Genomic DNA, 13,200 nt, shown 5'->3' with positions numbered 1-13,200 from the left:
ATTAAATTACAATATATATATATATATATATATATATATTTAATTATCTGATTCATTTCATTGCATATTTGATGAATTAATGAAACAATTAATTAATGAGAACCTGACTGTTAATTGCCTCTGAAACCAGGCTTTCCCACTGCAGTTGCTAATTGGCTCTATACGTGGTGTTTTCGCACCTCCTGAACGATAACTACAACACATTTTTATGATAATATAAATGCACCACCCGATTCTGACAAGTAAACAGCCTATGGTGCCCTGGCAAAAGTTGATTACGTGTGTAATGTAAATCAAAACTGTAAGCGACAATCTATTTGGGCTTACATTGTCTGGGGGGGGGGGGGGATTACCCAATGGGATAGTGACATTGAAAGTTGCTATAGATACCAAGAAGCCAGTCGTCTCTGAAAAAAAATCTGAAAAGGAAACAGACAAAACTGCAGCTGTCCAAAATACAGTAGCTCTTTGCAATGTCATCATTATCAGCCTGCTCATACAGTTCAAAGTAACACTGCACAGCTTGTGTTCATTTCCTACACTGAAGTTTCCCTAACCTGTATTAAGATAAGACACATATTCTATTTCTGGTTAAAAAAAATCACATTGACACAGCACCAAACAAAAATGTCTCAAACAGTAGAAATGTACTGTATACGGAAATTATGATAAAGTGATTATTCTTTTCAATAAACAACAACATTAATTGTCCCCTCAGCCATCTAGTGGAAGAGCATTATTCTTCTTATTATCGCTATATGTTGCTATCATAGACACATTATTTGTAGTAAATAAATAATAATTTCAAAATCAATTAAGTAAAATTGGATCATTTTCTGTGGGATGCACAAATATGCAGCACAATGATTAGGAATCTGTAATGTACTTCATAACACTGGCTGGATTCAGGCCTGTGACATGTTGACTGCACTCTAGGCCCCAGCATCAATGTTTGAACCGGTGACTCATTGTAAGAATGCATATATTCTAATAAAATGCTAGTTGGCTTGCCAACTGTCACTATGCCAACAGTTCGCCACTCAATAAAGCATTTGTTTCTACCTTCAAAACAACCCCTTTCAAGGAGGTTAATACTCATGTCTGCTGGCGAGCTATAAGAGATAACTTGCCGCTTAAGTTCACTTTGGACAGAAAAGTGTCAAACTCCTGGTAAAGGAAGTATAATCATCACGATAACTCAAAGATATTGTAACCAACGCTATCTCAGCAATCGCAAACTGGATCTCCAAGATCTGCGAAGTCATGCATTCCCTGTTTTTGTACCCTATTATGTGTGCTTTAGCGTGATTATTTAGTCAACACTCTATAGCCGTACTTTGGAGTGTGTACACATTGCTGTGAGACTTTGAGCAGATCTACAGTCTAAGGCCAGATTAGGACAGAGAGACTTCATTCAGAAGGGAACAATGGACCATTGCTTCGGCCATAATAAGCATTTGGCCTGTGACACAGCACACAGGCCAGAGTCCTCAAATGGATCGCTTCTTGCACCTACGACAAGAACACACTTGCTGCCTGCTGAAAACATAGTAGGACAAACTGCGATGCGAGTTCAAACATATAAGCATGCCATTCGAGGCAAGTCTGCAGTTGGTTTGACCAACGGAGAGGCAGGGGACCAAAATAAAAAATGCAACAATGAGAGCAATGCAAAATATATATTTCTTTCCATTTTGTGGCCCCAAACTTGACACGTACTTTACTGCAAAACCTGAACTTAAGACAATAAACGATAAGGACTCAGTGAGTAAGAACAGTCAAAAATCCAGTGCATGAGAGTGTGTATTATTGTCTCAGCCATTTGAGCTTCAAATGTCTTTGTGTCCAAAGGACTATTGCTGTTGTCCTGCTGTGGCAGCTTCTTAGTGTTAATTTGTAATAAACACATACATTCCTCTGCTTGCTCCCAAGTGGTGGATTAATTGGTAAAGCCCAGACCATAGTTTAGGATTTACAACAGGACTAATCTGTTGAGTTATGCATTTGCCACTTCAAGAACCAAAGAGCTACTGCTTTACTTTACAAATCCAAAGTCTCTCATACCCACTTGTCCTTGTTTATCTTTTTGATCATCTTTTCAAAACTGACTCTCGGCTACTTTAGTGTCTTTTCCATTCCTTGTCAAAGTGTGCGTGTCTCTTGGGAGAGTGTTTGCTGGGTCCTGTGTCTCTGTGTCGCTACGGGGAATACTCTCGGGCCGAGAGCCAGATCCTTTGCTCCCCAAGGTCAAACTTTTTTGGAAGCTCTCAGAAGTGAAGTAGTAGACCACGGGGTCCAGGCAGCAGTTGAGACTGGCCAGACACAGAGTGATAGGGTACAGAGTTCGTGCAAAACGCTCCACGGAGCAGTTAGCTAAGGCCTGGGTCCTCACCAGGGCATAGAGAAAGAGAATAGAGTTATAAGGGACGAAGCAGATGATGAAGATGCCGAGATGGACGAGAATCATCCTCAAGACGCGTCTCTTGCTTTCACAACCATGGCCAATCGTCACTGGACGACGCAGTGTCCTTAGAACCAATGAGGAACATACCAAGTTGGCCAGGAGAGGAAGTAGGAATCCAACAATCTAGAAAGACAATAAAAAAATAGAAACGTTTTCTTTTTATGGGGTTCATAATGGGCCTGCCTACATACATGGAAATAAAATTGTAAAAGCAAGACACACACAAAAAAAATCATGTTCAAACTTCTTCATTTTTACCAGTCTTGGCATCACATAAATAAATATGCGGACGAAAAACCATAAGGATAATTCACCGTGATGTTTCAAGCAACTTTCAATCATTGCGACCTGTGGGGTAATAGGCATATTGTCGTTCTTTTGTTCTGTTCTCAGCCTGTCCATAAATTAGGGGTTGATTTAGCCGTGCAAAAATCTGCAGAAATATTGTGTGGTTTATAGCCTGAGAGCATATACATTTATTTTCCCATTGATGTTTACATTTTAGTATTACAATGATGTGTCACTGAAATATTTACAGCAGTGATACATAGCTGCTATGCCTTTGAAACAAAAAAGTCACAATAGAGCAGAACCTCTCAAGTTAAAAAAAAAAAAACATTCATGAAGGCATGGAATTAAAAATTTGCTAAAAAATATTTGGAAGGAAGTCTTTCTGAAGTCACAGAAATTGTTTTTTGAGGTCAAACCATCGTCTTGCAAGGTGTCAGCATACTACCAGTCCTCAGTGAAGGTATCTATCTGTAAATTGTGTATTACTTCTACTTTGGATTTTTGTGGCTTTTAACCACACTCTAACTGAAATAAAAAACTCAACAGGGGGTTCTTACGAATATACAGCAGATGCTAGATGTATTGTGTGACACCACTCCTGGACATTTTCTACTTCATCACATAATAACCAATGAACATTGCCTTAAAAATGTATTCATGACCCTTGACCTTTTTCACATTTTGTGACCTCACAATCACAGACTTCAGTGTAATTTGTTGTGATTTTAATTGATAGATCAACACAAAGTAGAATATAATTGTGAAGCGGTTTTCAAAATTTTAAGCAAATATAAATCTGGTGTCGTGCTTTTGTATTCTCCTGTACTCTGACACCTCGATTGTATATGCTATCCAGCGAAATCAATTGCTTTCAGAAGTCACCCAATTAGTAAAATACACACTTGTGAGTAACTGATACTCTGAGTATAAATAGAACCATGGGCGGGCCATAGGGGGGCCGCCTACAAAGATGCTTGTGACACCTATTTAAGGCAGGGAACTCTAAAAATAGACTATTTTAATTATTATTATTTTATTTTTTCCTACATTGAAAAAAAAAAATATTAAATTTTATTTTGTCCAGTGGTTGCATAAAATAAGAATGCAGATACATTTTATAAGTAGACTACTACGCTTCATATAAAATGTACATAGATCCCAATGTTTTTATTTAAAATTTCACAAAAAAACAGCCTTTCAATGACTGACTTAAACGAGCAAGAAATAAGCAACCTACATGCAGCTTGGGTGCAGTTTCTGTCACCATCCATCCATCCATCCATCCATCCATTATCTATACCGCTTCCCTTCACGAGGGTCGCGGGAGTGCTGGAGCCTACCCCAACTATCTTTGAGCAGGAGGCGGGGTACACCCTGAACTGGTTGCCAGCTAATCGTAGGACACACAGAAACAAATGACCATCTACGCTCACATTCATACCTAGGGGAATGTGGGAGGAAACCCACGCAGGCACAAAGGAGAAGATGCAAACGTCACACAGGAAGACCGGTGTCGGAATCGATCGGATGACCTCTGAACTGTGAGGCCATCATGCTAATCAGTCGTCCATCGTGCCAGTTTCTGTCTGGTGGTAGAAAACGCAGCTGGCGGAAGGCATGCAACATGGCTGGCTGGACGACGGGTGCCATATCTTTTCAAAGTCCATCTATTTTCTCAAAGTGCCCACTTATTAGCGTGCACATGCCAAACCATGATGCGGAAATTTCGCCAAGCCGGCTTAATGTCGAGGACCTATTTTTACGTAATTGACGCCCACTAGCAAAGTGACGCCGAGCTGAATCTCTGTCTGGACTGATTCGCGTGGTTGAAAGGTGGCAACATTTGAAAAAGTGAAATTGTATGAGTACTTTTTCAGAGCACTGAATCTAATAATAAATACGCTAAAAATGGACAAGGCCGTGAGAACCCTACCTCAATAAAGATGGTGATTTTGGAAAGATAGGTCCTCCAGGTACTCTTTGAGAAGCCTTCAAAACAGGTTGTGGCTCTATTTGTGCTGTTGATGGTAGAGAAGAAGGTGACTGATATCCCTCCTCCTACAATGGTTAGCCACACAGCCGCACACACCATTGCAGCGTTCCTGCGTGTGCGGATGGAGCGGGAGCGAAAAGGGTAGACTATTGCCAAAAAGCGGTCAACGCTGATGCAGGTGAGGAAGAGCATGCTGCCATAGATGTTAGTGATGAAGGCTGTTCCTGAAACCTTACACAGTCCGTCTCCAAATGGCCAGTGGCGGTTAACATTGTAGAAGACCTTAAATGGCAATGTAAAAACAAATACTAAATCAGATAGTGCTAAATTAGTCATAAACATTGTCGTCTCATTACGCATTTTCATGCGAAAGCAAAAGACAAAGAGCGCAGCACAGTTGGTGATGAGGCCCAAGACAAAGACCACACTGTAGACCACTGAATATAAATTGTACTTGAAGGAGTCGTCAATGCCGCAGTCCTCCATCCCAGTCTCATTGAGCACCAAACTCGCCATGGTGACGGTGTAAACGGCTCAGAGGAACGAGCTCAGAGCACAGAATTGTCGGAAGGAGGAAAGGGCGCCGATATGTGAGGATTAGAGCTGACAGCGGGAGATCCCCCGGTCAAGTCTTCTCCAAGCCATCATGGACACTTAAAACAAAGGCGGTCAGGATGCTTGGTCCTCCTGTGAAGAGGAAATGAAGAAGTTGTCATCATTACTTCACCATAAATGTTCTCTGCTCCACACATTTAAAGCCTGAAGCTCCTGCAAGTCCAAGTAGTTAATGTGACATGGCTCCACGTGAGTGAGCGTGAGCGTGCGTGCGTGGGAGACATATGCTATTCATATTAACCTCTATCATCACAAGTGAGAAAGGGAAACGGCAGTTATGAGAGGACAGAGGTTAAACACACTCCAACTACATCCACTCATGTGCAAACTCTGCACAATCTAAATCCACTCGCAACCATAAAAGTACATACAGAGAGGCTTAAGTTGAGCTTCAACCGGTGTCGAATCCAAACATTGGCTGCGCTGAGCAAAACCAGAACTATTTGGACGTCTTGGAATTTACAGTGATCAACTCGATCCTATTAAAGTTCTACCTGGAACCCTGTGTTCTATGTAAACCTGGGAGGATTAACTGAATATGCAAAAACATGATACGTGTTTGAATTCATTATTATTACTTTGTGGAGCCCTAGGGAGAAACGACAATTTTGCAATTTGGGTCAGAAAACATTTAGAAAACACTCTTCGATCGTTTACTCTAAAACATCTCTAATTGAAAGTCATGAGTGAGTTGCAGCCTATCCTAAAAGACTGTGATGAAGTGTAAATACTGTAAGCACACGTCAGACAAGTTGCCAGTCAATCAAAGGACACCGAAAAACCACCAGTCACACTCAAAAAGGGGAAGTCAACGTCCCAAAAATATTTGCAATAATATGTTCAATGTGCCCTCACCAGTCTAATCATAGCATTCTGATTAATATTGCATTTGTGGAATATGAGTCAAGTGGCAAGTTCCACCCATTTTTTAGCCATTTCAGAGGGCGGTCATTTTGTCACTTTCTGCCGACTGAAAATGTTTCTCAGCTCAGGTAGCAACCAATCACGGCTCACCTGTTTTCAGAAGCTTAGCCATGATTGATTGTTAGCTGATCCTTAATCAAGTGGCAAAATAGCAGTACCACTTACTCCTTAACTCATATTCCACAAATGCAATATGAATGAGAACGTATTCTTGTTGAGAAATTATTTTCGATGACTTCCACTTCAAGCGTATCTACCAATAGAAATGAGCAAAACCCAACACAACTAAAACTGATTTTACAATAGCTAGAATATGCACACACACATACAAGCATAAAATTACTCAACATAAAACCTCAGTATGAACAATTTAAATTTATTGACTCATTTCCACCCAAAATGGGAGTTGTTTCTAGGACCTTCCTCCTTAACATCATCTCTTTGTGCCTTCGAAAGGAAACATCACCTTTTTGACAAATCACCGCAACTCCTACGCTTTTTCCAGTGGAAGCACATGACACAATTAAGCTGTTTGCAGAGCTGGGAACTTGACCCTTTTTTGCCGGTCAGTCCCCCGCCCTGGGACCGTGATATTTGTACCTTTCCATCCTTGACCCTGCAGCCTTATTCATAATAATTTTCATGCTCCAACCACAGAAAAAAAAAAGGAAAGACTTCCGTGCATGACGCCACAGCTCAGTGCAAAGATTTATTTAAACATTATTAGCTGGCTAATCTACTACTCAAATTTGCTTATTATGGTCTTATTTTGGGTCTTTTTTGTCTCCTTTGTCTTTTTTCTTCTTCTCCATAAACGTGCCCAATGCAAGTAAGTACGCACAACTGGTGTTATAGGTATTGTGGAATTGCCACAAATCAAGCCTTTGTTAATCAAACCCTTATTTAAAATTGTCACCCTCCACTCCCGCCCCATAATGGGCATGCGGCCGGGCCAGAGGGCCGCAGCGTTCCGCCCTGGGGATGGACGGCCCAGTTCTATTTAATTGAGTATATCATGTTCAGACTATTAGAGAGACCCCTTAATTACAAGACAGAGTAGAGGCCAATCTGTTGCGTGTAGAAATCGAAAGTGTGAGTTTGGATGTGATTCACAAAGGAAACGCTGTGAGCTTGCGCAGGCCATTAGCAGTGTACTGTGCCAGCTGCAGTGACATCTTTACGGTGGTTTCACACGACTCTTAGAGAGTCGCAGCCGATGTTCACAATGCCCTCACTGTACCATTTGCCCCAAACGCACACTCTCAGAGAACCTGCGCTCAAGCAGGCAAACACTGACATGTGCCAGTCCCCCCAACACACACACACACACACACACACACACGCACCCCCTCAGGAACCATGACAGCAGCGGTTTCGATGTCTGCTGTGCATGAGAGCGCTACAGATGGACATCTCAGCATGCTGCAGCTTATGTTGGCCAAAAGATTACAGCCTCCGACATGTGTATTTGGTTTCATATACAGGTCACGGACAGCTGCACTTGCAAGCAAACTCCCTTAGACTGCATTGGTAACAGAAACAGGCCTCAGGGATCTGCTGAGCTCTGTGACTTGAGTTCAGCTTGGACATCCAGCTGTTGCCTTCTCTCACTCACATGCCTGGCTGAAAGGGGCGCATGGTGATAAATAAAAAACTTCAACAGTCATCACTGTGATCTGTTGCTGCCACTATCTAAGACATAATTAGTTAAGTCTATTTAGGCCTAATCTTGAAAATATGTCGATGGCGTTTTTTTTATGTATCAATTCTTGCTTTTGTGAGTTGCTGATAATTTCTTGATCGTGAGACAAATAGTGGCTCATCCTATTCCAATTCGTCTTGTTCTAATTTATCATTTCAGAAATACCTTTCCAGTTAAATCAGGGGAATCCAGAATTTAAACCTTAGCCTCCAATTAGACAATAATATAAATTATCTTACAATTAGTACATATTGAAAACAATAAAACAAAGCTTTGAAAGACACCACAAAATGCTAAGAAAAAGTTTAGACTTAAGATGTGTATACAAATAATTTCAAATCATGACAGAATTGATCATAATTCACCAACTGCTTGACTTTTCATTTGCAATGATTGTTAGTCGTCATATTAAAGTTAAAGTTATTTACTACTTTTTCTGCTGGCTATATTAATGTGAGGGATGAAGGACGTATAGACCCTAAAATCTGCTGTACGAAGGGGTGTACACACCTCAGGAAATGTAGGGCTAATAATCTTTAATAGACTGGAAACACCATCGAGAACAAATATACACGGTAACTAATGCATGGTTCAATATGTATTCTTAACCACTAAATTGTATCAGACACTGAACACTTAAGTTGACATTGAGCTACGTACAGTACATACTGTAAGTAGTAAAGAATGTCTATTGCCAACTGAAGACTGGTGGAAACACATATTGCATTCTAGGACTTGTCGTATGTGCAGTGTGTGTGTTTTACAGGGTTTTATTTCTACGTATAACTAAGTAGCCTCTGAGAAATATAAAATTGCAGTCCAAGTAGAAGTCAATTACGTTTTGTCTGCTTTTCATGAAATGAAGATGGTGTTTGAAAATAACAATGAGAAGGTATTATAAGCATTTGTGGAGTGCTGGAATTAATTAATTTACTCTTCTGTCCAAAATAAAGATTTCAATCGATCAAATGTATGGGAGTGCTCGAGATCTCTTAAAAAATTATCTAAATACAACCATAAGCGTTGTGCGTTTTAGTCAAGACAATGTGAGTTGATGTGGGTAGGAAGAGACAGATTAATGTGCTCAATCACAAATATTTATCAACAGTGCTTATTTTGTCAAAAGCATGGATATGTTGCGAATCAATCTCAGGACAATAATGTCATTTTCAATGAGACAGAATGATTAGGACATATAGCCATAAAAGTACAAGGATTTAAAATAAAATAAAATATGGCTTTGTGCCCCAAAACCTTTGTCTATGATGGATCGCTCAGGCACGGAGAGCTCTTATTTTTCACTGCCCGAAACAATGGTTCAGAAAGCTTCAATTATTTTCTCAAGTGTAAAGTCAAGGTCATGATTGGAAAAAAACTGGCCTTAGTTATTCAATTCTACCCGCGATACTAGTTCTGTTTTTTTTTTAAATAATTTCTAAAAAGAAAAAAAAAAAAGGCCTATCCCAACATCATATAGAGCAGTGATAGGGCAAATAGTGATTATATGCATGTATGTATATATCCATCCATTATCTGTACCGCTTCTCCTCACGAGGGTCGCGGGGATGCTGGAGCCTATCCCAGCTATCTTCGGGCAGTAGGCGGGGTACACCTTGAACTGGTTGCCAGCCAATCGCAGGGCACACATAGACGAACAACCATCAGCGCTCACACTCATACCTAGGGGCAATTTAGAGTGTCCAATCAACCTGCCATGCATGTTTTTGGAATGTGGGAGGAAACCGGAGACCCACGCAGACACGGAGAAAAAAAATAAATAAATAAATAAAAAATATATATTTTTTTTTTTTTTCCGTGTCTGCGTATATAAAACATTCAATATACTTTTTTCCCCACAGATAAAGGGGGAAATTGTTTAATAAACCAAGAAAAATCCAAAATAAGAAAATATATGGACGAAATAAGGAAAAACATGTATGAATAGTAATAAAATATACAAATTTGTGGGTGCCAAACTGCAAATATGCAGAGATCAATCAAAGTTTTAATTTTTAATATCACCCATCACCACCGGATAGTAGAGATGTCTGAGTTACTTATACTTATACTGCCCTTTACGACAAGGTGAGTAAGTCTAAGCTTTTTTAGCAGATTTGGAACGATAAGCAGGATAAGCATAGCACCTGAATAATATTAGCATTTTGACTGAGCTCATTTTTGTGAAAACATTTACAAAATGAGTTCTTGCACCTAATGTTGTTTTCCTGTTCAGCAGTTTTGTGCAGTCCCTGAAAGGTAATTTTATGCACGAGAGGCCTTTGCACTGGGAAAAAATATATGATTTAATTTATAATTTTGATATTGGTTTCGGACTCTTTGCTGTTCAGTTCAGCTAGTGGAACTTTGAGAAATAAATTTTATTAAGAGCACATGTTCTGCTCTGCATGCATTTTTGTACATATTTAAAAAGGCTTTTTTTTTCATATCTGGTTGGGAAATGTATGGTCCTATGTGGACCAGAAATAGCACTGATACAAAACTGTCGGTTTCCCTAGCATTTAATTTGCTCATCCCTAATATACAGTATTTAGAGAGAATATTTGCATGGTGCCCAGGGACTGTTATGATACAGTGTGATGTAATAACCAACAGACTCCTCCATGCATTTGCTGTATTGCATTTCCTCATTTGGGTTACAGGTGAGCTGGAGTCTATCCCAAATGACTTTGGGCAAGAGGCTGAGTATACCCTGGATTGGTCGCCAGTCAATCGCAGGGCAGCACAAACAACCATTCACACACTTTCATTTGCATTTATTCAAACTTGCCGTTTCAGAGGGAATTGCAATTAAGATTTTTGGGAAATATCGACTGAATAAAACACTTGAATAACGAATAAATGGGACAGGTGCAATTGGAACAATCGTTTTATCAAGATGTCGGGAGTTCAAGCTACACTTTAGAGAGCACATACAACTTTACATGTATTCCAATACATCTTCAGATAAATAGTATATACAGTAGGTTATGAACCCAGCCTTTATAAGTGTATGTCTGGTCAGCTAGTCTTTTTCAAAGTAGGGAAGTGACAACGTAAAAATACTGCACTTAAGTCAATTGTTTAGGTATCTGTTATTGAGTACTTATTTTTCAAAGAATTTTAAGTGGCTCGATCATCACGTTACTCGCAACAACATTGGAACTCTGGAGCGTTAACATACGCCACCCTCCCGTGTTGTATTCGCACAAGTACAAACACAATCGAGTGCAGACTCACTGTGATGAACGGATGGTGACAGCTCTCCTCTCTGGTAGTTGTGTAATATAAAGCAGCTGTCATGGGATAAACTCCATACGTGAAGAGTCTCGAACACTTGACTTCCGTGTAAGATGGAATTCTCCTTTTCTTTGTTTGACACCTTAGCGAGCTTCTTTTCCAAGGACCTATTCTGCCGTGTGTTTTTTCTGTTTGTGGCGTCTGCGGGGATTGCCTCGCTTGCTCGCCCCTGGTGCGCGTGCGCGCGTGCGCGCGAGCGTGCCAGCGAGAGCAGCCAAGCTTCCACGGCCACAGGAAGCCAGACAATAGCACCTCGGTCAGGCCACAGGGGGGAGAGGAGGAGGAAGGGTCGTGGGGCTGTTGTTGGCCAGGATTTCGATGCCGTTAAAGTGTGCACAAACACTTTTATTGCCCACGACTGGTAGAGGTGCTCAAGTAACATAGTATAACATATTGTATTTGAGTAAATTTATCAGGTACGTTCAGCACCAGCCGATTCAACTTTTATTTTTATGTTTTTATGATAAATGAATAATACATTAATGGCCGTCAATAGGGCTCGTGCACCGCCTCATCACGACGTCATCATCCACCATTTTGGAGGCTACGGCGAGTTGTAAGCAAAGACATACTGTCAAGGCTGCATAATTTCTTTGTGAGTGAAAAACACGTTAAAAAGCAAAAATAAATAAATAACTGGTGGGAATTTACAAGAATGAGAAGCCGGGACCACCTTGCAAAAATACACATTGTGGATGGTTTGGGTCACACTGAATTTAAATGGACTGGAGCTGCGACCTGATGATACATGGAAGTGTAGCTCCTAACTAACAGCAACGGATATATAAAAAAAATTGCGCACGATATTACTCAAAAAAATGACTGTATTGCAAAGGGTGAATAGATGGTGCTTGACTGCTTGATTGAATCCATTTAGGATTGTGCAGGACTTAAACCTGACCGAGCTGTCAGTGCAACTCAGTTGTCAATGTTCTTCATTGATGGGTATTATTGTTATTTCACATTTTCAAGCTTACGTGGCTTTGGAGCTACAAACATGTCATGCGTTTGCAGTTTTCATGCAATATTTTTGCATATTTTACACCGACCTGTTAGCCACAAATTAAGTGCTCTACTGTTATTTGATTTCCATTCTTTGAGTGTTTACTTTGCCAACAATATCCAAGCCTTATTTCTAAAACACACATTCAAGTAAGTTTGATGAAAAAAAAATATTCATATGTATGAAATATGATACAGAAAGCAGGGGAATTATGTTGCACAACAACACTGGGCTGAAGTTAAAGTAACAATCTGGAAGAGTAATATTATGTCCTCATATCTGCATGCTAGCACCATACTGATGGGTACTCTTTCTGTCAGTATTTTGTGCTTTTTACAAATAAAGCCGATCACCTTTTCCACATGAAATTGGAAATGGGCTATTTTCCGTGTGCTCCAGACATCTCTTGCAATGGAGCCAAGTGCCGTAACACCAAAAAGGTATTTCATGCTTGGAATATGACTGAGCTTGAAGCTTTAAGACTTGTTTGATTATTTCAAAACAGTCCAGGATTACAACTACACTGTGGCCGAAGTTCACCACAAACTCATGGCACATAGTTGCATGCAATGCATTTCTCCTAGCCAGTGCACCAAATGTGCAATTCGTGCATGCAAAACATTTAAGGTGTTATGAAATGTCCTCAACAATGTTGCTGTGGCTATATGAAAGAACAACGTCAATGTGTTGCATTGAAAATTATGCCTCAGGCCAAAAAACACATGTAGAATGGTCGGGCAAACTCTAATGCATCCTCGAACACCCTGCCAAGAGTGTAGAGCTGGTCCACCATTCAACGCCCCGGATGAAAACCACACTGCTCCTCCTGAATCTGAGATTGAACTTCCCGACAAGTCCTCCTCTCTCCACTTGATGTGATTCCCTCATTTCATGTGCTGGACAGAAAGCTA

The 13,200-nt window shown here is 40.3% G+C and overlaps 1 protein-coding gene across 1 annotated transcript; it reads right to left on the bottom strand.

The window, feature by feature from the left end:
• Positions 1-1,660: 1,660 nt before the first annotated feature.
• On the bottom strand, positions 1,661-11,523 carry lpar4 (lysophosphatidic acid receptor 4). Its single transcript, XM_088295036.1, has 3 exons — positions 11,227-11,523; positions 4,689-5,435; positions 1,661-2,587 (listed from the first exon to the last, which is right to left on the bottom strand). Exons 2-3 carry the CDS (start codon positions 5,262-5,264, stop codon positions 2,099-2,101), a joined length of 1,065 nt encoding a protein of 354 aa, XP_088151162.1. The 5' UTR covers positions 5,265-5,435; positions 11,227-11,523; the 3' UTR covers positions 1,661-2,098.
• Positions 11,524-13,200: the final 1,677 nt, after the last annotated feature.

Source organism: Idiotropiscis lumnitzeri, chromosome 4 (genome assembly GCF_059441095.1).
Source record: "Idiotropiscis lumnitzeri isolate Australia: NSW breed Sydney's pygmy pipehorse chromosome 4, RoL_Ilum_1.0, whole genome shotgun sequence".
NCBI lineage: Eukaryota > Metazoa > Chordata > Actinopteri > Syngnathiformes > Syngnathidae > Idiotropiscis > Idiotropiscis lumnitzeri.
This window is presented reverse-complemented; position numbering and strand designations above follow the sequence as displayed.

What these genes read in the sequence shown, in the direction of transcription:
- lpar4 (XM_088295036.1), bottom strand. Translation starts at nt 5,264, where the DNA reads ATGGCGAGTTTGGTGCTCAATGAGACTGGGATGGAGGACTGCGGCATT. An exon ending in AAATCACCATCTTTATTGAG is followed by an intron (nt 2,588 to 4,688) that starts GTAGGGTTCTCA and finishes TTGTCTTTCTAG; the next exon opens with ATTGTTGGATTCCTACTTCC.